The sequence below is a fragment of the Ovis aries genome, chromosome 1 (genome assembly GCF_016772045.2).
Source record: "Ovis aries strain OAR_USU_Benz2616 breed Rambouillet chromosome 1, ARS-UI_Ramb_v3.0, whole genome shotgun sequence".
Lineage (NCBI taxonomy): Eukaryota > Metazoa > Chordata > Mammalia > Artiodactyla > Bovidae > Ovis > Ovis aries.
In genome coordinates this window covers 264,830,443-264,858,063 of record NC_056054.1, presented here as the reverse complement: position 1 = coordinate 264,858,063, position 27,621 = coordinate 264,830,443, and the positions used below count along the sequence as shown (strand labels likewise).

General features: G+C 59.3%; 2 protein-coding genes across 5 annotated transcripts; both read right to left on the bottom strand.

Annotated features, from left to right (window-relative positions):
• Nucleotides 1–216: 216 nt before the first annotated feature.
• Nucleotides 217–8,741, bottom strand: GATD3 (glutamine amidotransferase class 1 domain containing 3). Of its 2 annotated transcripts, none has more exons than XM_060402237.1 (7): nucleotides 8,554–8,741; nucleotides 8,304–8,356; nucleotides 6,937–7,050; nucleotides 5,984–6,103; nucleotides 3,902–3,994; nucleotides 1,281–1,436; nucleotides 217–757 (listed from the first exon to the last, which is right to left on the bottom strand). In XM_060402237.1, exons 1-7 carry the CDS (start codon nucleotides 8,710–8,712, stop codon nucleotides 628–630), a joined length of 825 nt encoding a protein of 274 aa, XP_060258220.1. In that variant the 5' UTR covers nucleotides 8,713–8,741; the 3' UTR covers nucleotides 217–627.
• A 2,961-nt stretch (nucleotides 8,742–11,702) lies between these two features.
• On the bottom strand, nucleotides 11,703–27,453 carry PWP2 (PWP2 small subunit processome component). 3 transcript variants are annotated; one of them, XM_042237605.2, is made up of 21 exons: nucleotides 27,388–27,453; nucleotides 26,039–26,151; nucleotides 25,042–25,136; nucleotides 24,273–24,390; nucleotides 23,547–23,690; nucleotides 22,530–22,665; nucleotides 22,150–22,373; nucleotides 21,804–21,947; nucleotides 20,938–21,008; nucleotides 20,506–20,642; nucleotides 20,045–20,193; nucleotides 19,752–19,899; nucleotides 19,331–19,481; nucleotides 18,563–18,743; nucleotides 17,495–17,642; nucleotides 16,876–16,984; nucleotides 16,339–16,404; nucleotides 15,649–15,867; nucleotides 15,350–15,500; nucleotides 15,133–15,207; nucleotides 11,703–14,985 (listed from the first exon to the last, which is right to left on the bottom strand). In XM_042237605.2, exons 1-21 carry the CDS (start codon nucleotides 27,403–27,405, stop codon nucleotides 14,808–14,810), a joined length of 2,775 nt encoding a protein of 924 aa, XP_042093539.1. In that variant the 5' UTR covers nucleotides 27,406–27,453; the 3' UTR covers nucleotides 11,703–14,807. The 3 variants fall into 3 exon arrangements, with proteins under 3 accessions (XP_042093539.1, XP_027816832.1, XP_042093545.1); XM_027961031.3 differs by having other exon boundaries at nucleotides 24,273–24,372; XM_042237611.2 differs by lacking the exons at nucleotides 24,273–24,390; nucleotides 27,388–27,453 and having other exon boundaries at nucleotides 26,039–26,081.
• Between the last annotated feature and the right edge of the window lie 168 nt (nucleotides 27,454–27,621).

The window sequence follows — 27,621 nt, the reverse complement described above, 5'->3', positions numbered from 1 at the left end:
GCCCCCCTGCTCAGGGCCCAACCCCCAGGGCCCACCCTCCCTGACATGAGCAGACCTGAGCCCAAAGTGAGGAGCTCACATGGGCCGCCCCTTGTTTGCGGGCTCAGGAGGCCTGGATGGGGCGCCCTTGTCTGTCTCGGACACGAGTTTACCCACCCAGCCGATGGCCTGCTGCTCTAGAAAAGCCTCAGGTCGTTCTAATTAGGACACGTCTACTCCAGGTGAGAGAATCTTTAATTACCGATGAGATGATATTTTGGTCTCCTAACTATGAGATTTGTGAGCTTCAAGAACGTTGCCTTCCAAATACTACATAAGGTGCTCTAGGGCGAGCCCGACCTCAGCCTGGCATCACCTCAACCTGCTGCTTGTGCTGAAGAGCTGACTTGAGCTGAAGCCTGAGCCCGCAGAGCAAGTAGCCAGCGCTCCTCAGAGGGTGGGCCCCACCGTCCACTCCCTCCTTGCTGGGGTAATATCTCATGTCAGCCTCCCGGCCCCGAGTGTGTGCGAAGTGCCCTCCTTACAAAGACGACGTCTACACGTTTAAGCAAAGAGTCAGCCCCTGCAGGGTCCCAAGCCAACGGGAGGGTGGCTGTGCGGGGAGCTGGGCGGGCCTATGCCGAGGCCTCAGCGGCCAGCAAGCTCCAGCACCTTCCGCACCATGGCGCCGATGCCGTCGTGGATGTGGTGGAGAGCGGTGTCGCACATGAAGGCTGGGGTCGTGACCACCTTGTTCTTCTGGTCCACGTGAGCCTCGTGCACACAGGTTATGGAAAAACACCCGCAGCCAGGACCAGGACGATCTGGTGTCCAGCGCCACCCTGCACCCCCAGGAGTGCATCCCCCTCCTGCCCCGCAACAGCACTTGGAAGGGGCTTCTGGCACTGACTGTGCTGCTTCAGCAAAGACCCAAGACCAGCCAGCAAGCTGCTGAGACCCCATGAACAGAGCACCGCTTCCTGACCCACACCCCAGTGTCAAGCCACTGAGGGGCCAGCTGCAGGGCATCTCCACACCACATAGCCACCACCACCCCCACCCCCGCCACGAGCCCAAAACCATCTCCTTGGCCCACCCACGAAGCCCGAGTCTGGGGTGTGCTAAGATCAGCGGGCACCGCTGTGGGGCGTGGGAACAGAGCCACTGGGCAGAGAAAGCATCACCCTCACTGCCACACCCATCACTCAGGTGCCCTGGGCACCCCTGCCCTGCAGTGCCCCAGGGCAGCCCCGAGTGGCCAGAGGGGGTCCCCACGCTGCCCCAGCTGTTGGAAGGATATGGTCACGCCCATGACACAGTGCTTGGCGCCCAGAGCTTTGATGACCTCCGCGGTCCCGGCGTGCGGCCACTTGCCGCCTTCCTCCTGCTCGTGGCCCACAGTGACCTCGACGCCTCTGAGCACTTTGGCCGCAAGCACCGGAGCGATGCAGCACAAGCTGAAAGGGGACGAGAAGGGGTCAGCTCAGGACCACACATGGTCACCCAGCCGGGGGCACAGTGAGGCCACCTGGGGAACACAGTGAGCCTCAGAAAGGAGTGTGACCTCTGTGCTGTGGGCTCTGCCGGTTCCGAGGGCTACAGTCTGACCCCGACCCTGGGCTGCCTGCCTGACTGTGACCTGCGGAGCGTGGGGCAGTGCAGGGTCCGGTGCCAGGCTGGGGAGCCTCGGGGGGCAGTCAGCTGAGGCCTCGGCTGCCACATGTGCAACAGGCGCCCGGCAGCGTCCCAGGTCCCAGGGAGTGGACCGTGCATGGCAGCACTGCCTCTGGCCAAGGCTTCCGGCCGGTTTGTCACACGACACAGAGAAGCTGGACGGCACTGACTGGCTCCAACCCGATGTCCTTCTCTGGAGGGAGAGCAGGGGGCTGGGGGACGTGGTCCAACCAGCAGCCTCGCCTGGCCTGTCGAGTGGAGGCGAGGGCCCTGTCCTAGCAGCAGGCCGAGCCCACCCCTGCCCCCCACAGCAGACTGTCCCCAGAGGCGCCCAGCAGGTTCATGGGGACACCTGCCACGTGGGTGCCTGATCCGAGGTCCTGCTCTTCATCGAGGGGCTTCTGACCGGCAGCTCCTGAGCCCCTGGATCAGCAAACTTGAGTTCCACGGGAGCCAGGGCTGCACCAGTGCCCTGCTCCGCAAGACAGCACGTGTGACACCCGCCACAGCGGCTCCGGGCCTGGCCGGCCCCACTCCCCTGGGACCCAAACGCCCCCAAGGGGCTGCACCCCACCTCCCCCACCTGTTCATCTGGTCCTGAGCTGACCTTAAGACCAAGCGTGCACTCCCTGTCATAAAATGTCCTAAGAATGTAATCTTCACACTAATTGGTACCACAGCATCTGGGGACAAGATAAATCCTGGACCAGATGAGCGTCATCGGAACCAGTGCCCTGGGGGCCTGTCGTGTCGCCAGGCCACAGGCACCCAACTCAGCAGGCGATGCCCAGAGGTGCAGGCTGCCAGGGGCTCCTGCAGTGTGGGGACGAACGCAGAGGCCTGGCACAAAGCCTGCTGCTCCCCTACGCCATCCTTAATCCTGACGAGCAGGCCGAGGAGTGATGCGCAGGCAGCTTGGAAGGAAGATGTGAGGAGCCCTGACCTAGAAAGGGCGTTTTGCTCATGGTCGAACGACACTGCCACTTGTATGAAGAAACAGGTGAGCTGCTGTAGGAGGCACTGAACAGAGCTGCCCAGAGTGACCTGACAGCCACCACAGGGCGATGTCCCCGCTCTGCGCCCTTCCCCCAGCTCCCATGCAGCTCAGCTGAGGCGTCCGCTCACTGGAGGAGTGTCCGCTGGGAGGTGGAGGAGCGCCCACTGGGAGGTGGTCAATCTGCTGGGCACCCATCCTGTTCATCATGCCATCGAACTCTTAAAGAGCGCGAGGCGCTTATCCACACGCACAAGCCCTGCCTCAGCGAGGCACCACGGCTGATCAGCTGGGCTCTGCAATTGCTCAGAACTGCCTCCCACGGGCAGTCGGAGCATGGGGTGGAGGTGTTGTACGGGCACATGCCCTCTGGGGCTATGGCCGCTGCGGGATGTGTGTCCTGGACGTTGAACCCTTGGTAGGCTGTCCTCTCCAGCCTTAGCACTCTACACCTCCTTCTCCAGTTGGCCGAGAGAAAGCAAGCAGCTGTGCGATGGAGGCCTGGCAAGTTTTGCTTTCGATGCGTCTGTGTGCCACTGTGCTCCTGGGAGGACTTCCCCAGTCAGGGATGACCCCAGAGCACGAGAACCATGTGCTCCAGCACCGCCATCTCAGTAAAGCAGGACTGAGGGGCCCCCACGGGTGCTCGTGGACAGCACAGCCTGACGAGCAGGTCTGATGATGACGCGGCCATTTCTTGTCCCTGAGAGCCTCCTGGTGTGAGTTACAGCCAGTCTGTTGGGACCAGGACCAAGGACCAAGGACTGGGCAGTGAGGCGTGGCTGTGCCCTGAGTGTGGGCCCAGCGTGTGACCGCCACAGGATCTAGTCCCCAGGGAAGCTCAGCTGTGTCACAGGGGCCAGCACTGTGCTCAGGGCGGCTGTGGCTCCAGGAAGGACCGGCCAGCTAGCCTAGGGGCTGCCTGAGCCGGGAGCAAGGAGAGGCCTGGCAAAGGCTAGGGCCAGAGCAGGACCAGGGAACCTTCTAGACATGGACAGACTCACCCTCTCCGCTCCCTGTTATGTCACCCAGAAACATTAATGTAACCACACAACTTCAGAATTCTCAGAGCTGGAAGGCTTTGTGAACTCACACAAAACCCCCTGAGTTACAGTGAGGAAAGGGCCTAGAGTTTCCAAAACCACACAGCTCCAAGCCCAGCTCCTGGCTGGGGGACCCGGCACGGCCATGCTGCGGGCTCCACCATAGTCATCCCACCACCCGGCTACAGCCGCCCCTCCCCGCTGCACCTACCCAATGGGCTTTCCGGCCTGGTGGAACTCCTTCAGCACGCGCTCTACATGGCTGTTGACCTTGCAGGTGCCCCCATCCACGGCAAATGTGCTCCTGCCACGAGAAGAGGGCTCCTCAGACCTCAGGGCTTCACCTCTGCCAGCCTGGGGAGCACCCCCTCCTGGATCCCGAGTGCTCCGTCAGCTTCTCAGCAGCTGAAGGAAGTGACCCGTGTGCAAACACGTGTGGGCGCTCAGCTGTCTACTCGGTCAGCCCTGGAGCAGCAGGAAGTGCCGTTGGCCTGAAACCCGTGATGGAGCCTGTGTATCACTAACAGGGATGAGAGTCAAGTCAAACAAGACCCGTCTTCTTCACAAGACAAGAGCACCAAGGGTCTGGATGGTCCCCCTCCATTGGGTGGGCTCAGACCCAGCAACGCCACAGCACTCTCTGCCACGAGCCCCCTCTTGGCTCCGTCGGTCAAGGCCTCTGCCCCGGCAGGCTCTCAGGCTGTGTGAGAGCCTCAAAATGGGTCAGATTTTACACTTTAACTACACGCACATCAGCTAAATCCCCACAAGTGATGAAGATTCCTGGAGTCTCGTTAGCCCCATGTCACTACATGATGGGATCTGCATGCGCGGCCGCCCGTTAATGGACAAGTCGCAGCTTTAACTGAAAAATACAAAGTGCAGAACAAGAGGCTCCCATCTTACTGGATTTTTAAGACATGTGTGTGAATCTCACGGAAATCAGAGTTGGCAACGGTACTGGAGAGGGGTCCTGGGGTTCCGTGCAGGAAGAACTGGGGTTCCACAGGGAACAGGTCACGCTGAGCTCGCCTGCTGCCCCATGTGCATCGCACAGACCACTGGCAAGAAGCTGGCCTTTCTTCTGGAAAGGTCAGAGAGCTCCCTGGGGGTCTATGAGCTCACGGATAAGGATGCTGACCCAAGGCCCCGCTTCCTCACGACCGCTAAGTCACATGAGGCAGGTCGTGAGCCACACCAGAGACACAACCCCAACCCCCTCCCCGCCACACACACGACACAGTGGTGCCGCTGCCCTCAGACTGGGCAAGGTCTAGGGACTGGGGCAAGCTCTGTGAATCCAGCTCATGCTTCAGAGACAGAAGCCTGGTCCCGCCAGGGGGACGAGCCCAGCTGACACAGACGAGACCTGCTGCCAAGAGGCTCGGGAGCGTGGAGACGGTGGAGAGCACCCCAAGGCTGGCCGTGAGAGAGGCAGTGGGCACAAGGTGTGGCAGGAGTGCGGGGAAGGACTGTGGAAACTGCTGGGAATGTGAGAGAGGAGGCTCTCTGGGGACGCCCGCGAGCAGAGGGGAGCCTGGAGGTGAAGGGCCGGGGGTAGGGATGGACTCAGAATGGAAGCACCTCTGCCCTTGCTCCTGGGGGCATGGCACCCGGGCAGACAGAGCGCCAGCTGGGAGGCCATCGTGCTGCAGCAGAACCACCACCACTGAATGGCTCAACGGAGGAGAATGGTGGTGTTGGGCACAACACACCGTGCTGGAGCGCCAGAGCCGCGGGCATGGCTGTCTGGTGCCTCCTGGCATAGCCCCAGCTGCAGCGAGCCCCTCCACCACAGGAGCAGCAGCCCTGCGCAAGGCGGAAGGGATGTGCTGGGCCCACGAGGCCAGCGTAAGGGGACGTCCATGGAACGTGGAGAAGAGAGTTAACGGAACGGAGAACAGAAAGAGGATCTGAAAGCCAAAACACGTCACGGCTGCGGTCATGACGGCCTCCTGGCTAGAGGTCCAGTTACCCTCCGGTTCCCACAGGGCAGAAAGAACAGGGCGCCTGGCCTCATCAGGACCGTGGCCAAATGGCCCCACTGGGAAGGAAGGACTGTTGCCCCCCTGCAAGGTCCACAAGAGGGCGGGTGTCTGCGGGGAACAGCTCCGGGGAGCGACCCCCCAACTCCACGCCTGATGGATGGCCTGGTCCGGGAGCCTCCTCCCTTCGGGGTCCCGTCCTGAGGCAGCTACATTATCACTGTCCCCCAACAGCTGCTCCTGTCACCATCGTGTCCCCACCCGACGCCCCGGGGGAAAAGGAGGAGAGCCCAAGCAGCAACACATACAGGTTTTTGGCGGCCCCGAAGCCCCCAGGGAAGATGGCCGCGTCGTGGTTGACGGCAGTGAGCTTGGCCAGGTCGGTGATCTTGCCTCGCGCAATCCTCGCCGACTCAGTCAGAACGTTCCTGGGGATGAGCAGAGGCCCCAAAGGGTCAGTGCAGACAGTCCATCCCTCAGCACGGACGGGGGCGGGGTGGAGCTGCCCTGACACAAGAGGACCCATCCTCCCGGCTCACAGCCCACACAGTGACAGGGACCCCAGCGGGTCTACACTTAGTCTCCGGACCCTATCAAATGGCGCTCAGAACCACCACACCTGGTCACTCAGATGCCAGCGTAAGGTAGGGCCACCAGGTGGCGTTCAGTGAAGAGAGCAGATGGGACGGAACTGTGGGTGGAGCATCAAGAGGCGACTTTGAAGGACAAGCCACAGCGGGAACTTCTCCCCGCCCTATGGGCAGCCCAGGCCAGGGTCCTCACTGGGGGCCCTTCAGTCCCCGGACAGGGCACCATGCTTCCTTCCCACCACCCCGTCCCTCACTATCCGCACCCTGGCCTGAGGGCCCCTAGGAAACAGCCTCCAGGGGCTGTCACCCCATAGCCCAGGCAGGACGAAATCTGAGAGCAGGGCTGCACACCCTCAGAATAGAAATGCTGGTGGGAGTTGCTCACAGATATCTGGGGCCCAGGTGGGTGGATGAGGTTCAAGGCCAAAGGAACGCACACGCCTTCGGTCAGAAGGCAGGTATGAGACCTCACTGGGGAGACCCACCTTCACTGTTCCTGTAGCGTGGGAAGCGAGAGCACCCCAAAGCCCGGGACAAGCCCAGGACCACGGCTGTGAAGTCCACCTGAACACAGGCTCGGCTCAGAGCTAAGACGAAGCAACTGTGGGTGGGCTCTCAGGGAGTTTCAGCCCGCCCCGTCCACACTGAGGGACGAGGCAGAGGGCTCGTACCTGGTCTCGCCCTCGGAAGGCTGTCCCTTGATGTGGTCAATCACGTGCATCTGAGGGACATCAGGGGCGAAGATCTGGACCTCGGCACCCCCGCGGCTCAGGTGGACCAGGATCCTGCATGGGGGGAACCAGACCAGACTGACCTGTGCCCAGCCCACCCTTTCCTGCCCACAGACGCTTATAAACACAGGGTTTCAGCTGACGGACAGGCGCACACTCCTCACACAGGTTAAGCCTCCTTGCTCTGAAAACAGTTATAGCTGGCTCGCTAACAACCCAAATGCCCTCCATGTGAGTCGCCGTCACTGACCTGGAGGAGACCAGCCAGCACCCAAGCTCCTTCTACAAACCAGGGTATGGGGATGGGCGACCAACTGCCGTCACAGTCTGGATGTCTAGGTTCCCAGGCGGCCTCTGGGCACTCATCCTCCCACAGGCCAGCTGACAATGGCCTCGAGGGTTTGAGGAGGGCTACTGGTAGTCCTGGTCCCCTCAACCTTCCCCTCATGGGGGTGGGAGGCAGGAAGACACACAGGCATCCCAGGAGCTGCCAATGATAGGAGCGTTGCCCAGGGCTGCTTGGTGCCAGCCCGAGTCCAAACACTGGCATGTGATCCATCCCCGGCAGGGCTGTCACCACTCCCTTCCAGGGAAGGAGGTGGTATGAGAGCATGACCCCAAGAGAGATCACAGCCATCTCCTGGCAGGGCTGGGAACCCCTGGTTCTGGTCTCTGCTCCTTAAACTTCATGTACATTCGACCCATAAAATCCACTCCCTGTCCAGCCAACACCAGCACACGCTGGCCACCCCCAATGGGAGGGTTCAGCAGACACACCAGTGTCAGGGTCCTCTGGGGCCAGTGAGGTCCCAGGCTTGGGAGGGGGGGGTGTTCCCTAACCACTACGTAACTCTGCTGTCCAAAGAGCTTTGACTCTCACAGCCTCTTCAGTCCTGCTCACAGTAACTTCTCAAATAAATGAAAAACCAACATATAAACTACTTGGTAACAAGTGACAGGCTACACCAGTAACACCTGTCTACAGTGAGGTCATTGCACCACCCTTCACAATCACACTGTAAACATGGGATAGAGCTCCATCTCCAAAACACAGGATCTGGTGATTCCAACGTGTGTAACACAGGTGTGTGGAGAAACAGGAGGGGAGAGTGTTTACTGCTGAGTGACATCAGAGGCGACGCTAAAATGCTTATTTTGTGCCTCCCTGTATTTCATATGCATGATTTCAAACGTTTTCCTTCGCGTCCACCATGGTCTCTGCCTTTCTAACCAGCAGGAAGGTTTCTCCAGACGGTTCAGGAAAAGGGGAACCGGCCCTCCCGAGGGTGAGCCGCCCGGGGGCTTACGATGAGGCCTCGTGGAGCTCGGTTCCATCGTAGACCCCGCATCCAGACAGCACCTGCGGGGATGGAGGGCCGGTCACCAGAGTCAAGGGGTCCGCCGGGCGGCCGATCGCCTCCAACAGGGGGAAAGGCCGACTTCGGGGGCGGGAAAGGGCTGGGGAGCCGAGGGAGGCGTGGGTTCAGAAGGCGGGCCTCGGCGCTCGGCCCCCACGGCCCCAGGTTCCCATCTCCCCAGGTGCCCGCGTCCGCTCACCACTGCAACCCTGGGCCCGGGGCGCGGGGCGGAGGCGTGGAGGGCCGCGCGCGAGGAGGGCGCCGGTCCGCCGAAGAGCAGCGGCCACAGGCCAGGACGCGGCGCGAGTCCGGCGGTCACCGCCAGCCTTGACGCCGCCAGAGCCCTGAACGCCGCCATGCTGCGCAAGGAGAACAGGGTCACAGGTCACGGTGGGCGGGGCCGCGCCTGCGCAGTAGCCCGGGAGTCGGGCTTCGCCTCGCGAGCGCAGAGGGGCCCGCAGAGATCTGCGCGGCCTCGCGCTCGGTCGCCGCTCCGCGCCGGTTTCCCCGGGGCGGGACGACTCAGGGTCGCAGCCCCCTAGAAGCACTGTGCTGAGATACTGGTTCTGGAAAGTTAACTTTCAGTGTCGCCATAAGGCCTCAACGTGCCTGGCGACACCGAGTGGCCGGCGCCCGCTTGTCCAGCTCTCATCCACGGCCCCTGTCCGGTTCGCTGAGTTGGGACGGAGTGAGGGTCCCGACTATAGCGGCCTGGCGACCTTACCCCAACCCCCACCCGAGTTTCCATTGACCCGGTTGTGCAAGGGGAAGGTCAGGTAGAGGCCAGGTCTTTGCGGAGAAAAGGCTTTATCCCACGGGGCCAGGCAAGGACCAGGGGGTGAAGCTCAGATGTGTGTACCTGAGGGCTTTGGAGAGGCTGTTTATGCCCCTGGAAGTAAGAAGCCAGAAGGGAAGGGTGGGATTGATGGAAAGCAGCCTTATGGAGAGCTCTGCGCTGGGGCAGTGGCGGCACTTCATGCCTCTTCCCAGGTCCATGTGCAGACTGGAAGTAGGACACGGTGGGTCTTCGGCCCTCGATGACTAAAGTTCACAATCTTTCATTCTTGTCTTTCATGTGCCCGCGTGATTCTTGGTCAGAGGGACTGTCAGCAAGCTGTTTCCCTGTTCAGTTGGTTGGTTGTGTTTGACTCTTTGCGACCCCATGGACTGCAGCACACCGGGCTTCCCTGTGCTTCACCATCCCCGGAGCTTGCTCAAACTCATTCTATCGAGTCAGTGATGCCATCCAGTCATCTCATCCTCTGTCATCCCCTTCTCCTCCTGCCCTCAATCTTTCCCAACATCAGGGTCTTTACCAATAAGTCAGCTCTTCACATCAGGTGGCCAAAGTATTGGAGCTTCAGCTTCAGCTTCAGTCCTTCCAGTGAATATTCAGGACTGACTGCCTTTAGGGTTGACTGGTTTGATCTTGCAGTCCAAGGGATGCTCCAAAGCCTTCTCCAACACCACAGTTCAAAATCATCAATTCTTCAACCTCAGCCTTTGTGGTCCAAGTCTCACTTCCATACTTGACTACTGAAAAAACCATAGCTTTTACTAGATGCCCCTTTGTTGGCAAAGTAATGGCTCTGCTTTTTAATATACTGTCTAGGTAGGTCATAGCGTTTCTTTCCAAGGAGCAAACATCTTTTAATTTCATGGCTGCAGTCACCATCTGCAGTAGTTTTAGAGTCCAAGAAAATAAAGGTTGTCATCATTTCCATTGTTTCCCCATCTATTTGCCATGAAGTAATGGGACCGGATGCCATCATCTTCATTTTTTGAATGTTGAATTTTAAGCCAGCTTTTTCACTCTCCCACTTTCATCAAGAGGCTCTTTAGCTCCTCTTTGCTTTCTGCCATAAAGGTGGAGTCATCTGCATATCTGAGGTTATTGATATTTCTCCCAGCAATCTTGATTCCAGCTTGTGCTTCATCCAGGCTGGCATTTCTCATGCTATACTATACTCTGCATATAAGTTAAATAAACAGGGTGACACTATACAGCCTTGATGTACTCCTTTCTCAATATGGAACCAGTCTGTTGTTTCATGTCCGATTTTAATTGTTGTTTCTTGACCTGTACACAGGTTTCTCAGGAGGCAGGTAAGGTGGTCTGGTATTTCCATCTCTTTAAGAATTTTCCAGTTTTTTGTGATCCACAGTCACCCCTGCAAACAGGCTTGGTTTTCTCTGTATCATTTCCTACCTCGTGGGCCTTGTAACTTACAGGGGTGGTTTTAGTCCATGCCTGTCTTTGGGTCATTCCTCAGTCTTGAGGGATGGAGGCAACCACTGCTTTAGCTGCCTCCTGTTGCTAAGGGGCATAGGCCTAGCAAGGGCTTGGGGAATAAAACAGTTTGATGATGGAGATATACACACTCTCGGGTATGCAAACTGGATGGTTGGAGGGACTGCTATCTACCGGCTCAGGGTTGACACAGGGGTTGACAAAGAGGAATAATCTGGTTGCCTGTGGCCTTAGGGAGACAAACTTGACATGAAAGTTAAGAATTACAGGCCCAAACAGAGGAATCAATCGTGCTGTAACTAAAGAAGTACCAGCGGATAAAGCTAATTTTACTCAAACTTACAGGAAGGTCCTTTATAGAACCCCATGCTTCCAGGACAGAATCAGCAGGGCTGTGTCCCCAGCTGCCCCGTTGGTATAGTTCCTTTCTGTCGTGGCCACTCATTGGGTGGTGGCCATGCACAGCAGCAGGTGTGGCAGCCACACAGACACCTTGTTCTGCCAGGAGAGAACTGAGGACTGCTCTATTCATCACCATGCTGTCTACACAGCTCTCCACGGTCTGTAGTCTAACCAGAGGCTGGTGTTTCAGCCAGTTCCTCCACTGAGGCGGGTAGATCTCTGATAGGCCCCCCTTCCCATGGTGAGCTCGTCCTGGGCTAAGCTGGCACCCGTGATCATCAACCCTGAGGCCTGCTCTGCCGGGGTCCAGCCCCAGTGGATCCAGGGTAATTCGAAGAGCGGATGGAGTCAGCGTCTAGGAAGGAACTTATTATAGATATAAAGAGAGATTAGGAGAAGACAGTAGGAAAATTAGTGGAGAAAAGAGGCTGATATTCCTTGGTTTACATGGAAAGCTAATAAAGTCTCAAGACAAGAAACTTGCACCATCTACATTAGGCCACAGGCGCCCGCTTGAATAGCGGAGGGTGCCCCCCCTTGGGCTCCCTCTCGTGTGGGTCTTAGAAGCCCGGGCAAATAAGTAGACACGGAGAGCCTCTGCATTCCAAGGGATCGGCCTGAAAAAGAGAGGGAGGGAGGGAGAGGGAGAAAGAGAGAGAGTCGACATGGGGGGAGCCAGATTTCTGAGAAACTGGTCCGAGAAACTGGTCCGTCCTTTATTTTCCAGGAAAGCTCTTTATACTTTTGGTTGTACATAGAGATCAATGGATAATACAAAGTCATGCAGGGTCGGCAGCCCTGACCCTTATCGAGACCAGGCTTTCTCTCTGCATACCTAGTTGTATACATAGGTCTTAGGTGATTTACATCATCTTCTGGCCAGGAGGCCAATAGCATTTTAATGGCCCTTTTCTGATAAGGGTCCGTCAACCAGAAAACTTATTTGCCCTAAAAGTGTTGTTCTTACTAAAGTCTGGTGCCACTCTCAGAAAACACTAATTAAGGTTACATTCTTACATAGCAAGGACACAACAATTTATAACAAGGAAAGAGGAGTACAGTGATTTAAAACAAAGAGAAAATTCATTAACTCAAAAGTCTAGTATTGCTAACATCAAAACTACTATATTCTTTTTCTACATCCCAATTACATTGATTAATATCCTCTAGGTGCCTAAAAGATAAAGGATATGGAGGCCTGGCGACAGTCATTAACGCAACAATGAAAACCTACACCGATATAATTTTTAGCTCTTTAAAAAGGGGCTCTATAAGATGCTTTAAGCTTTGTGCCTCTCGCGGTTGGGGGGCTATAACAATCACATGCATAGTTGTAAAAATCTGGGTAAGCCTGTCAGGCAAGTTAGAGAGCCATCAAAGGGGTTTGATCTGAGACACTCCTTTTATATGCAGAAGACTGTTAACTGGAGCTCTAAGTTTTCCAGAGAAAGGTGGTAAGGGATAGCCCCTGTTGATGTCAGAAATATAGGTGAAAGGCATAATGCAGCAAGGCAGGCAGACTCTGGTTTTTGGGGCAGATGCACGAGCAGACCCAGCGAGGCTCCCTTAAGGCCCGACTCGCCTTTGCCTGGCCCCTTAACCTCATAACCTTTGCCACAGGCGGGACTCCTTGTGCTGGCTCCCGGCACTGCTCCCTTTATATCTGCTCTCCTGGGTGAAAAATACTTGTCTCCAGATGACATGTTACAACCCTTGTGAGTTGGGCGCCACCTTCTGCTCGCTGTCACTCGTGCCAGTAGATGGAGACCAAGTTCAGTTCAGAAGCAAAGGGAAACTATTCTGTAACGATGAAGAGTGAGCAGTGTGAGCACGTACCAGAGCGCACAGGCTCGACCCTGAAAGGCTGTAGGTGACGCTGCTTTACAGTCTGCTCCCAGAGGGAGGGTTGGAGTTGTGGGTCAGGCTGGTCGAGGTGTCAGGCACAGTGACTTTACACTGGGAACTCTTTAAGTAATTCCTGTCTGGGGACCTGTTACACTTATTTTACTTGAACCCATGCTTCATACTCGATGGGCTCTTGGTAGCCAGCATGTTCTAAGGCTGCCCAGACAAGTTAGGAGCACCCTGGAAGGCTTGTCCATCTTTGGTTTGGGTCAGTTCCTTTGCTGACTCATTTTGGATCCCCCTCTGTGGAATAGATAACAAGCTGTAAGGTTAGTTTGCGGCTGGCACCCAATTGCTAGGGTGTCCTGGCTTGCGGATAATGGCAGGTCCGAGCTCTGTAGGGAGGCATTTAAGTACATCGTTAAGGGACCTGTCTAGTGGTGTGCGGGCTTTCCTAGTGGCTCTGGTGCAGAATCTGCCTGACAATGAGGGAAACATGGGTTCAATCACTGGTCCGGGAGGATCCCACTTGTCAGGGAGAAAGTAACCCCACATGCCCAAACTACTGAGCCTGCCTGCCTAGAGCTCGTGCTCTGCAGTAAGACAAGCCACCGCAGTGAGAAGCCTGTGCACAAGGAAGAGTGGCCCCGCTTGCCACTAGAGAAAGCCCACCTGCAATGAAGACCCAGTGCTGCCAAAAATAAACACACAAAAATCTGTAAAGACGAGAACTGTATAGCTGCATGTAATGGGGAAGTCAAATTAACACAGGAATTTTGTTTCAGGAGAGATGTTGGGGCAGCCTCTAGAGGAAGGTCAAGGTTACATTACTCAGTCCTCTTCTGATTATTAGTGGGGGAGCCTGACCCCAAGATGGGCGTGGGAAGACAGACCCTACACCGCTCTTCACCGCCTGCTGCCGTAGTGGCTTTTGACAGTAGATTCAGAGTATTTGTGTCCCAATCTTGGTGGGTGACAGCCACGAGCAGGGAGTGGGGAGACAAAGGTCTGTCCGAATTCTTTTTAGGACCACGGGGATAGCTTACAGATGAGTTATCTGTGTCTGAACATACACAACCATCCATGTGTTTATTTTATAGCTTAAGACCCAGTGATGGAAGAGGATCTGATAGATATTATATTTACAGAACACACACGTTTCACAAGCAGATAGGAGAGCCCCGCAAGGTGACACACCCGACAAGCAGGAGCCTGCCTGCTGCTCTTCCCAGTAACGTCCAGTGACTCCTGGCCATACCTCTGGAGACCTGCAGGCTGGGGCCTGTGTCCCGACCCTGGAGGCTGTCACTGCTGAGAGACCAGGCGCCTGGCTGTGGTCTGGACCACCCTCGTGGTGACCCTTCCTGACGGGCCTCGCGGGATGGAGTCCTCCTTGGAGCTGGCAAGCAGGTCCAACAAGTCTCCCTGGGAAGCCCATCCAGGCCCAGCCTTGGGGCTCCCAGGCCATCTCCAAACTCAGAGTCCAGCGATGCTCCTTGCTCCAACCCTGGGCAGGGAGATGGGGCTGGTGGCCAGGCTACCTGGCCAGCTCACCTGTTCGCCGGCATGGAGGTGCCAGCACGACAGTGACACCCAGGATGCGTTACAAGCACTTTAAATTCAGAGATCAGCCTTAATACATATGTTTTAGAAATACATGTCTTTTTCATCCCTAAAATTATCAAAACTTTATATAAAAAATATAAAAATCCTCATACAAAGTTTGCATCTACACACGTTGGCCCACTAGCCTCTCTGCAAGGTGTTTTCAACGGCAGCCGCTCCCGGGCCCTGAGTGCTGAGCCATGCCCACCGGGAACCCAACCCCGCGGCGGTGTTTGGTGCCTGCCGCGGAGCGAGTCCCGGGGCTGGGGCTCTGGCTCTCCGGACGGCTGCTCCCCGCGGTGGTGGCCCCTCCTCGCCCAGTGTCCCAACCAGAGCCGTGGGGTGCGGCCCTAGGCCAGCGGCCCGTCCGCGTGCCCAGGCCCTCCCCCGAGCAGGTGCAGACTGTCGTCGTCGTCCTCGGACGCGTCTGCCTCCTCCCCACTGCCCGGTGGCTCTGAGGGCCGCTTCAGGCCCCGCTGCTTCGAGACAGCCAGCGCGTACTGCAGGTTGTAGCGGTTCCAGTCACAGCTGTGAGGACACATGGGACTCGTGTCAGTGAGACCGACGCGGGGGCCCTTTGAGCCCAGGTCTGACAACATGGGGAGTGACCCTGGCTGGACCAGCTGGCGACAGTGAAAGCCCCCTTGCTCCCTCCCACCGGGAGACATCACATACAGTTTGGAGACATCATCCAAGTGGCGCTGAATGTTCTTCTGAAGGAACTGAACCACTGGCAGCAGCGTCCCCACTCTGGAAAAAGACGTTCCTCAGCATGGGCTGCCACCCGAGGCCCCCGGGACCCACTCCACGCTGTCCCCGGGTAAAGGCTGCCGCCCCCATCCCAGCCAGCGGCCCCAGTGATGGGAGTCCACGGTGAGTGGGCAGGGTGTACCTGGATTTCAGCTTCTGTCCATGCACCATGAGCAGTTTCTGAGTCCATATGAGGTAGAATTCTAAATGGCGAGATACTTCAAAGGATGAAGCTAAAAACTCCAACACCTTCTCCACGTACAAGTCGGGCAGGGAGGAGCTTATGACCTCAACTGTGAGGGAAGGACAGCCACACTCAGCCCACAAAGACCCCGTCAGGAGAGATGTGCTCACAGCTTGTGGCCTCTGCACGTGCAGAACTGGCCAGCATGTGTCAACGCAGGCCCCTGGGGCACCCCCGCTCCTCTGGCCCAGGCTCACTCTCGTCCCAGGGCACCGCCTCCAGGGTCTCCTGCAGCAGCTTCCTCTCGTTGAGCCGGAAGGCTAGGAGGATGGCCCTGGTGAAGTCCCGCTGGCGCAGCGCCGCCCGGATCCGCACGGGGGTGACGCTGGTGTCCAGCTCGAACGGGTCAAAGAGCATCTGGGCATCCAAGGAGTAAATGAGGAGCCCCTCGGTGGTGGTGGCCGCCCAGCAGCGCCCTGCAACAAAAAGCAGACTTGAGAAAGTCTTCCTGAACATTTATTTCCACTTTCCCCCTTTTTTTGAAGCACAGGTCCTAAACACATCTGGGACCCCAAGTGAAAGTGTGGAGGGAGCCTGGGGATGCTGGCCCCTCAGGAAGGGGTGCCTGGGCCTCTGTTATGGCCCCTATGAACCCCAGCCACTAAGACCCTGTCCTGTCCCCGCCAAACACTCCAGGGGTTGGGGCGGGCGGGATGAGGCCCAAGGACGACACCACTGTGGTCGGGTGGAGGAGCTGCCTGCCTCCATGCCCCCACGCCAGGCACGTCTGCAGCCACATCTGCCCTCCAGCAAGGACACAGATGACATCGGACCCCAGGGGGACTGAGGTGCCCAGAGCTGGCCCCGGGAGCAGGGTGACAGGCCCAGAAGCCCATCGGGACCAAGCCCACCTCTCCCACCCTGATGACCCGAAGCCCAGGGCTCACCGGTGGGGGAGAAGCGGAGCGAAGTCACCCTGATCTCAGGTTTGAAGTGCCGGGAGCTCATGTCACCTGGGAACAGAGATTCCCCCTACTCAGAGGGCTGCACACACCTCAGCACCCCCCCACAGAGGGAGGTCCATGGTGCAGGGCCTCAGGTGCTGCTTCGCGGGTGCTGGCGGCCTCCACAGGCAAGCCCTCAGTGTAGACACTCCCGTGGGCTAGGGCCCAGCCTAGAGCAGACCCCTGCGCCTAGGGAAAGCCCCGCCCAGCCCAGGGCTGCCAGGCAGGGGAGGCCCTGCACTCCTGACACAAGGCTTTTTCTCTGGCCACATTGGGGCAGGTACTAGGAGCAAGGCACAGGGCTGGGCGCCAGCCAGACATCCAGCTGCTCACAGAGGGGCCCACCCAGGCCAGGTTCCTGGACATCAATTGCTATAGCCTCAACAAGGGAGCAAAGCTGCTATTACCCAGGAAAATGGCCAGGGAGCAGGACAGCCCGCCATGGCCTGGCTGCGGGACACGAGAGAACCCCCTGCTCACCTTTCTTCACACCCGGCAATGGTATGACAACCCCGCCCTCCTCCGCAGCATCTTGGTCAATGAGTGCCAGGTTGCCAAACTCCGTCATTTTCCTTCGGTTCAAAAATTCCTGAAGGGCGAAACCCAGACATCTCACTGTGGGAGGTGGGAAGGTGCACTCATCTGCCCCACCTCCCCCTGCATCACCAACATGGGGCCCAGTTCTGCCTGGAACCCACACGGGACACAGGGAGCCCGAGACAAGACAGCCCGGGGCCCACAGTCAGGCCTGAAGAGGGCGGGTTCTCGTAACTCAACGTCTGAACAGAGGGTGTGCGAGAGCCTGCAAGGGAGACGCACGTAGGGAGACGCACGTGGGGAGCCTCTGCTGCCACTTGCCTCAGCCTGTCCTGGGGACATGATGAGAATATTCCAGCCCAACACCTCGGAGGGGTGGGCTGCAGCCGCACAGAGAAGCCCCTCACCTGGCACAAGGGCCAGGACAGATGAACCCAGGCGAGCACACCTGTCTGGAGGGTCCCCAGGTTGCCTGCGGGGCTAGGGTGTGAGGAGGCCTCCAGGTGAGGCCAGACAGCTCTGGGGACCACGGAGCCCTGCAGCGCCCCCGGAGCTCACACACCTCCATGGCGTCCAATGACAGGTTGCAGGAGATCTCGAACTTCTTCCTGAGAATCTGCTCCCTGACGTGATAGATGCACACGAACTTGGACATTCCTCCTGCCAGGATGCTCTGGCCATCCGCAGAGTAGCACAGAGTGGTGAAGGCCCTGGGCAGAGGGCATGCGGGCTTAGTCACCATCCAGAGGGCAAATGGCATGCGCCTCCGGCCCCTCCAGGGCTCCAGCCCAAACCCTGCAGCCCCGTCACCCGGCTCCCTGTGGGCAGCACGACCCCTGGAGGAGGTCAAGGACTGCAGCGCTGCGTCAGGGCGCTTCCAACTGAAGTCAGCACAGAGACGGGTCAGCCCGCCCACCACCCCCAGAGCGGCCACGGACAGGACCAGAGCTCAGGCCTGCGCTGCCCTGGCTGGCTCCCAGGACTTGGACTGCAACCTGGGGTTTGGCAAAGGATTCTTAGATATGACACAAAGAGCTCTAGTGACCAAAAAAAACAAGTGGGGCTTTGTCACAGTTAAAATCGTTTGTGCTTCACATTAACATCCTTGAGAGAAAGTGGAGACGAGCGACTGGGGGAGGAGGTATCTGCAGATTGTGTATTTGATGAGGCCTCATATCTCGAGTCTGCAGAGAGCCCTTGCAACTCGGCACCACAGACACACACCCATTAACACAGCCCACACATGATGGCCTGTCAGCTGATGAGCAGATGCCCAGGAACACCAGCGCACGGGGGATGCCAAGCCCCAGGCATGGCTATACCGCCCTGCCCCCCCGCAGCACAGCTGTGACTGTAAACCAGAGTAAAGAGCACTGCTCATGACGTGGGGAGACTAGAAGCCGCTGCCCTGGATGGGCGTAAACGGTGCAGGCTCTGAAAGATGGCCTGCAGGGCAGCAGACTGCCAGGGATGCACCCTGAACCTGATAACAGGACCCACAAACACTTATCTTCGGGGTGTGAGAACATGGATACCTGTTAACCCACATGGACCCCAGGACAACCTGCTCTCTCTGAGGTCCCAGCCACGGAGCCCCCAGGCTTCGGGACACACCCCACTGGGCACTCACTTCCCCTTGGCTGAGTGCTTGGCGGTGATCTTGTCCAGCTCCTTCCGGCCCGTCTTGAGGTCATGTCTGCCCTCGATGGAGCCCGTCTGTACTGCATTCTCAGGGTCCCAGAAGGTGATCTGTGCGTTCAGTGTGGCCACGGCCAGCTCAGCACCATCAGGGCGAAAGGTCACGGCCAGAGCTAAGAAGAGACGTGTAATCAGGGCCGGGGAAAACCCTGGGCTCCAGCCATTGGGCAACTCTGCCCTGCCCTCATCCTGGCACCCTGAGGGTCTGGGGGCCGCAGGACCCACACAAGCATGACCAAGCTGGGCAGCCTGGTGACAGAGTCTGGGCAGGAGGTGCCACGCGGAGGCCGTGAGTAGGCTAGAAACAGACTAGCTGGAGGCAGGGTCAGTACAGGGACCCCGAGAAGATGCAGGGCCCAACAGCTAAAAGTCTGAATCAGACCCGTGTGGGGTAGCAGATAGCCTAGACCACCGCAGAGACTGAGAGCCTGGGGCCGACGACTGGGTTTTGTGAAGGCTGGGCATGGGCAGGCGGCAGGGTAGGGCCTCACTCCCAGGAACGGGAGGGAAGTCAGCTGCAGCAGGGCCCTCACTCGCTCGCTCTGCTGGGGAGCCCGATGCCAAGCCACACGGCTGTGCTGCCAACCCCCACAGCCTACCAAACTCTGGGGCCACCAGTCCTGACAGCCCATGCGCTCGGGACCCTGGGTTTACCCAAGCATGTGACTAAGACAGAGCCTTTCCCCTGGGTGCCACTCACCGTCAGAAGTGAGGGCCAGCGTCTCTGTGGTCCTCCAGCTGTCCGCCATGTCCCACAGACGCACCGTCCTGTCCCAGGAGGCACTGGCCAGGACCGACTTCATGGGGTTGAAACACAGTCCACTGATGGGCCCCTCGTGGCCAGACAAAACCTGTGGCCATTCAGAAGAGAGCTCTGAGGACCTGAGACCCTCAGGGGCCCTCCACCCCGGGGCTGAGCTCGCCTGCTGGATGCTGGTGTGCAGAGGCCACGGGCCCTGGGCTGGGGGTGAAGGAACCCCACCTTGGTTGGGCCAGGGAGTGGAGCCTGCCAGGAAATGTATGTAAACGGTGCCACCTCTGCTGGACGTGACCCCTATCCCCACTCTTCTCGCTAGGCCCCCTCCCTGCACCCTGGCTCCTCCCAGACTTGTGGCCCTTACATCAAGCAGCCGGCCTGTCTGCATGGACCAGATGAAGACCTCGAAAGAGTCCTGTGCTCCGGCAGAGACGATCTCCCCGCTCGAGTCCACAGCCACGCAGGAGAACTGGGTGGGGCGTGGGGATGTGAAGGTGCGGAAGTTCCGGTACCTGTGGGCGGACAGCCCAGTTGGGACAGTTCTGGGGTCACATGCCCTCAGTCGTGTCTTCCTGACAAGCCCGACCCCTTGACCTTGCTCTCACAGCCCAGAGCTCAGGGGGACCCTGAAGAGCCAAGGTCCCCGCAGGAAGTCACCTGTGAAGATCAAAGGCGCGCACAGTCCCGTCCATGGAGGAGGTCACGATGACGTAGCCAGTGGTGGTGAAGGTCACGCCGGTGACCCCACTTGAGTGCTCCGTGAAAGTGACAAAGCAGAAGCCGCTGAGGGTGTTCCACACCTTGACCTGAGCAGGGAGGCCACAGCTCAGGACAGCCCACGTGGGTGCCCTGGTGAGTGAGGACTAGGGGCTGCAGGGGGCCTCCTGTGTCAGAGCAGCTGCCGGCAGCACGGCCCCGAGCCACGTAAGGAAAATCAAGTCAGGAAGGGAAACACGGTACAAGGCTCTTCGTTCCGACACTGGCGAGCCTGTGAACGGCTTCTTAGGAGCCCGGGGGGTTCCTTGCTATCGGGGCAGACCACCAGTGTCGCACCCCCCAGCCGGTCAGCAGAACAGAGACAGGAGGGGGGCCCCCCTGACGCGACACAGCCAGCCCACCTTGCCGTCGTCCCCGCCGGTCACGATGTGCTGCCCGTCGGGGGAGTAGGCCAGGGACACCATGCTGTTGAAGTGGCCCTGCTGCTTGAGCACGTAGGACTCGCTCTGCCACTCCCACACCAGCAGCTGGCCCAGGCCTGCGGGGCGCACAGGACCACGCGTGACCCCCGCTTCCTGCCCGGGCCTGAACACGGGGACCCAGAGTGGAGATGCTGCCTCCCACATCGCCCCCAGAGGCCGGGGCCACAGGCTAAGCGTTTCAGGTGGCAACGGGACTCGGAGGAGCCTCTGTTCTCAAGGTTTCATCAGCTGCTTCTTCACAGTGAGCCAGCGGCCTGCCAGCCTGGCCCCGGAGCCTCGGGAGCGAGCTGGGGCAGGGCAGGCTTCCCAGGGAGGAGGAGCTCCACTCGGGTCACCTCACAAGGCACCAACCTGAACACCCAAAGGCGATCCAGTCCCCAGAGCTGTTGATGGCGACGGATGCAACCCTCTGATCCGAGATGCTGGGGAGACACACAGGACCCGGTCAGCACAGCAAGGCCTCCGTCCCCACCCCAGGGTGGCTGCACAAGCCAGGACGGGGCCAGGTCTCCTGGCTGGCGGCACCCACCTCCTCCCCACCCGGTTACTGTGTTTACTTCCCTCAGAACAACAGAAAACCCAGAGCTTCTGCACCCCATGTTCAAAAACTCAGAGCTTATGGCTTCATGAAACCAACACTTCGGTTTCCTCTATACTCTGAAGATACAGGAGGGAAAATGAAAACGGAAGATAAGAACAGCATGACCCGCACACACCTCCCCGTGACTAGGGGTGGGAGCGGCACGTCTGAGATGGAGGGTGGCACAGCACCCCAAGCCCCTCAACCCAGGACAGAGGTGAAGATGGGTGTTCGGGAAGCCAACCATGCAGCCGGTCGGGCCTCCTGATTCCTCCATGGCCCTCAGTCCTGGCAGCCATGGTGTGGCTTCCACCCACCCTGCCTGGCTGGTGGACGGAGAGCTCACATGTACACACGACCACCCACACAGGTACATGACTGTACACACACATGTGTACGCAACAGCACACACAGGTACACGACCGCACACACAGGTACACGACCGCACACACAGGTACACGACCGCACACACAGGTACATGACAGCACACACAGGTACATGGCTGTACACACATGCATGTACACAACAACACACACAGGTACACGACCCCACACACAGGTACATGACCACACACACACAGGTACACGACCGCACACACAGGTGTACACAACTGCCCACACACAGCAGAGGTGCTGACCTCAGTGAGTGGATAAGGTTGAACTCTGGGAGCTCGTGAAGGTGGAAGATTCCAGAAGCAAAACCAGTGACCAAGAGGTGGACCTTCTTGTGATATGCAGCAGCCGTCAGATTGTTAAAATCTCCTTCTTTGTTGAAAAAGTACCTAAACAGACAGGGACACAAGAACTGTGGGAGAGGGACCAGAGAGCCTGGCTGGTCCCACACCCCCACCCCAGCCTCCGCCCTGGCCCCCCGGGGCAGGTGGAGACCCCAGCCCCCAAGGGCAGGCGGGGGACAGCAGGTTGGCGCTGCCCTGCAGTGCCCCCGGTCCTCACCCCCCGCCCCGGTGCAGGATGGGCACCTACTTGGCCAGCCGCGAGTACTTCACTTTCCCCTGCTGCTCCTCGGCGGCCGGCGTGGCCTTCCCGCGGACAGTGGTCTCCCTCTCTGCCCCTTCCTCCTCTTCCTCCTCCTCCTCCCTCTGCAGCAGGTCTGCCTTCCAGCCTGTGGGGGCCTTCAGCCTCAGGCCCTCAGGAAGGGTGTCACACTGCCACACGCACAGGGCGCCATCCTGGCTGAGCGTGTACAGCTGCAGAGGAAGACGTGTGAGCCCAGGTGGGTTCCCCAACCCCTAGCCCACACCCACCCAGGCTGTGGGGACGAGAACGTGGGCCGGTGCAGCCGAAGCCTGCCTGGCCCCCACGGCCCCTGTGTCCCCAGGGGAGGGGCTGTGATGGGGACGTACGTCCAGGCTGCTGGCCTCGAAGAAGCAGGCCACGATGGCATCCTTGTGTCCCCCCAGCGCGTAGTAGATGAGGTTGTCCCAGCGCTCGGCCCCAAACACCCACGTGGACATGTCTCTGCTCCCGACTGCAAAGCACCTGGGGACAGGGGGCCACAGCTCGGCCTGGGTTCGCGGGCGTCCACCTTCCAGCATCCCGGGGCACGGGGGTGACGCCCGAGGTCGGCTCGGGTCTGCGTCCGCCCTGGGCGGGGGCTGGGTCCACCTGCGGTTCTCCCAAGACCAGGAGTCTCACTGCACGTGTGTCGCTGCCCCTCGTTGCAAAACAGTCTCTCCTCTTGGCCCACGGGGGCCCAAGGACTGACCCCTGAGCCCAACGGAGGGCCGCCTGGGGGACCCTGTGCCTCCCATCTCCCTGACCCCAGTTGGAGCCAACTGTGCTCTTGGCAGGAGGAAAGCCAGATATCGGCCCAGGCCATGCAGAGGGCACGACTTCTTGGCTGTGGCAGCCCACAGACCACCAGCATCTCCCACAGACACAGTGTGAGCCTGGGGCTGTTCCTGCACTGCGGCCCAGAGAACGTGGGAAGAGTCGGCCTGGTCTAGAAAGTGGCAGCCACCCCCAGCCATGCCCCCTGACTCCCTCCCCTCGCCCCCTGAACGCAGGGCAGCAGACACAGCCCCAGGACGCCTTTGGGACAGTTGCCCAGAGCACTGCCTGGGCAGCCAGCCTGGGAGACGCTGCCAGCGCTCCCGCCGCCCACGGCTGCCATGGAGGCTGGGCCGCAGCGCGCTGGCTCGGGCCGTCCTCACCCTGGGCCATGCTTCGCTCTGCTCTCCAGTGACCAGGGTCAGCAGACCTGACTCAGACTCAAGAGCCAGGCCTGTGTCCAACCCTCACGAGAGGCTTGTGACAGGCCATTTGAAAAAGAGCTGGGGACGTGACAAGTCACCACATGTGATCAGACACTTCACAGGTGCCCCTTCAGGCCCCTCCTATGTCCAGCACCCCTGCCTCACCGGGAGTCGTCCGTCCAGTCAATGCATGTGGTCTCGTCATATGGCCCAAAATAGGTTTTGTCCAGGACGAATGCGTTGAATTCCCGCTTCCTCCCAGGGGCATGGTACATCTGAGCAATGTTGCCTTTGGTGACGACGAATTTCCTGCCGTAGAAACGGTGTCGTCAACATCGGACACCAGGGCAGGTCCTGAGCCCGAGGCCAGCTTCCCACAGGAGGCAAACCTGGGTGGGGCCCTAAGCCTCACCCTGCCTCTCACGGGCCCCAAGTTCCCTCTCCTCTGGGTGGACAGTTGGGGAAGAAGTGGACGGACTCTAGGTCACGCCACACTTTTGCCCTGGAGCAGACACCCCTTCAGGCCCTCCCACCAGTCTGGGAGATGGTCGCCAAGGTTAGGGCAAACTCGGACAGCCCCGGCCCAGGACGCCCTCTACTGTGTTTCAGCTGGGGCTCACAGCTGACCACTGGAGCGCCTCCTCCCCAACACGGCCAGGCTGGCCCAGGTGTGAGCAACCCGAGATCGAGCCCCCTTTCCTGCAGTCCAAGAACAGGCCAGGTCTGGCCCCGTTGTCCTCATGGTGGACGTCGGGGCCAGGGGCCTGTACCACCCAACACCAAGGCTCCCTCATGGCTCAGGGGCTGTCTGTGGCTCAGATCATGGGCCATCCGAGCCCAGCACATGAGTAATGCAGCTCCATGGCTCCCACCCCGTCCGCAGATGCGTACCTGCCATCGGGGGAGAAGGAGACGCTGTGCACAGCACCCTTGAAATGGAAGCGGTGCAGCACAGACCTGCAAACCAGGCTGACCAGCAGCGCATCGCCCCCTGTGGGGAGGGAGCAGACTGAGGGCCAGGCTGGCCAGCAGCGCACCACCCCATGAGGAGGGAGCAGACTGAGGGCCAGGCTGGCCAGCAGCGCACCACCCCCTGTGGGAAGGGGGAGCAGACTGAGGGCCAGGCTGCCAGCAGCACATCACCCCCTGTGGGAAGGGGGAGCAGACTGAGGGCCAGGCTGCCAGCAGCGCATCGCTCTGTGGGGAGGGAGCAGACTGAGGGCCAGGCTGGCCAGCAGCGCACCACCCCCTGTGGGGAGGGAGCAGACTGAGGGCCAGGGTGACCAGCAGCGCACCACCCCGTGGGGAGGGAGCAGACTGAGGGCCAGGCTGGCCAGCAGCGCACCACCCGTGGGGAGGGAGCAGACTGAGGGCCAGGCTGCCAGCAGCATACCGCCCCCTGTGGGAAGGGAGAGCAGACTGAGGCCCTGCACACAGCGTGCACACACTAGGCCCTGAAGGTGGGCACTGGGCCCTGCACTGTGGGCAGCACACTGCCAGGAAGGATGCCTCACATGCCCACCCGAGTCCCACCCAGGCCCAGATACAGAAGCAACCGAGGCAGTGGAGGGACTGTGTGGGCCTCGAACCCCAAGGGTCTCAGTGTTGGCCTCTAGTCATCTGGACACCACCACACCTGGCCCCCTGTCGAGGTGGTTACCTTCATCAACAATGATGGCCAGGCGGCCGTCCGGGGACAGCCCCACACACTTGATGTTGTAGCGAGTGGCCAGGGGCAGGGTGTTGGACTTGTTGCTGGGAGACAAAAACCAAAGCTGAGCCACTACACTCACGTCATCGGGGGTGGGGGTGGCGGCGGGGGCAGACCAGCCTGCACCAGCAACCCTCACCCCTGCACAAAACACATAAAAACCTTACAAATGCGTTTTGAACATGTCAGTTCTGCTTCTAGGGCCTCATACCAAGAGGACCTGCAAATATACAGTCAGGAAACCGGAAATGACCAAGCTGCCCGATAAGAGGGTAAGCCCAGGGACAGCAGGCCCAGTAAGGCCTTCTGCAGGAATGAGAAAAATGTGGAGTCGTGGGAAACTAAGTAAAGATAAGTAGCCACTGGGTCACACTCTAATTCTGTCCTTTATCGTATCACTTTCCATTGCTTCTTCAGCAGCCACGGGGCCTCGACCTTGGAGTGCCCCTGCCACACATCACTTAAACAGTTGACACCAGCAATGACCTGCCAGGAACTGGCCCTGGGTGCACCCTGCACTTCAGGAAACAACTCACAAGCACAGCAGGTACTGTGGCCCCATCTTATTGATGAAAAAACTGAGGCCTGCAGAGATCCAACAGGAGGGTCTCACCCAGGTCACACGTCTGAGCCAAGTGAGTGCTCAGTGGAGACAGTGAACCTGAGCATGCTGGCCAGGCAGCAGTCTAGGGCTGGTCCCATACCCAGGCATCCTCTACCAGATACTTCAGCCAAGTGATACAACCTCAAGACACAGGGTCCAGTGGAGAGGTCAGAAGGGAGAAACCAGGACCCCTATAGCCAGTCCTGCTGCTGATCCATTGGCACTGCGTGAATCTGCAGGCCCCTCTTGGGCTGTCTTAAGTAAAAGCTGTGCTTTAGGCAGGTGAGGAAAAAGCTGTTTTTACAAGGATCACTATTGCTAAGATCATTTTAGCATACTTACTTTTTCAAGTCGAACACAGTAACTCTGTTTCCCACAGGGCTGATAACTGAATTCCCATCACAGGTAAAATTTAAGTTTCCACACCGATAGACTGTCCCCAGCAAATTTGAAAACTGAAAAGAAAACAAAACTGTCTCTATAATATAAAGAAAATACAACTCTTGGAAACCACGAAGCGAGGCTTCTGGTCAAGGAGATGGTGCAGACTCTCGCAGTCTTCCTGATTATTCCCAGGGTCCCTCGAGCCACCCTCCTCCTCCCAGGACAGTTTCTGGGCACCTCTCAGTCCAGCCCTGAGCAAGACAGAATACATAAGCCCAGTCCCCAGGGGCTGTGAGCTTCCGCTGGGGTAGACAAAGGGCAGGGTCAGCGCAGGGAAGCCTCCAGACAAGAGGCGTCTGCTGGAGGGAGGGGGGGAACAGGACCCGTGCTGCAGGAAGAGAACTGCTGATGGAACAGCTTTCCGACTGCAGGTGGGGTTCAAGGCTTCCTGAACAGGGTAATCTGCCGGCAGCCGATCCGTTCAATCATTCATTCAACCATCAACCACCTGCAGGTCCCACGTCCTGCGTGTGGGCCACTGAGACAGGAAGGATCGCCAAGGAGCATCTGGAGCTGCTGGGAACCCCAGGAGGCTACGGGAGACTGGAGGGCCGGGGATGGACGGCACACCGAGAGGAGCTGGATAGGGGAGGGTGGGGTCACAGTGGGGGAGCATTCTGAGCTGGAAGACCAGAATGGGTAGGGGTAGCCTGGGTGTGGGGTGGACCTGAGGAAGCTCCCGCTGAGGCTAGGGCCAGGCCAAGCCTGGGACATGAGGAGCTGGGACCTGACAGAGAGAGAAAGGCTGGAAACGACGAACCTGCGGAGGAACAGCCTTCAGGGCAGTGGCAGCAGCAGGCAGGGCCGCGCAAACGCTCACGGCTCCAGACACACAGGTGGCCCGCTGTGCCAAGGGGACCGAGACGCGGGGACGATGCAGAAGCGCGTCCAGCGAGCTCGGCACCCGGCTCCCGCCCTCTGCCCCCGCGTCCTCCCCACGTCGCGAGCTGCGGAGCCTGGGAACCAGGACTTCCGTCCGGGCTGGCCTCCGCTGCCCCGCTCGGATCTCGGCGTGACCCGCTCTTAGCGCTCCTGCCCTTTTCGTCCGCGCGCGCCGCTCCGTCCCAGTCCGGGGCTCTGCGGCCCCGGGCCGGGCCTGTCTCAGGCAGCCGGGTGAGGAGCCGGTCGGTGGTGCCTGACCCAATCAACCCAGGCTCGGCTCCCTGACCCTGAGGGAGCAGTCTAGAGGAGAGACTCCATCCGGACCCCGAGTTAAGAACCCCTCACCACCCCTGGCCCGCGCTCACCCTGTATGCGAACTTCATCCCGGCAGCCACACGTGTGTTGCTCGCAGTCTCTGCGCCCCGCCCCTCGGCTCGCAGCAAGCACTTCCGGGGTGGGAGCGCGGCCACGCGCCACAGCGCCCCCTGGAGGCCTGGAGGAGCGGCGCGGCCCGAGGTGGGGTCCCTGCAGGCCGACCCCGCCCCCAAGGGTGGTTTCCCGGCTGCCGGTCCAGCCCCGGAGGCGAAACCCCACCCAGC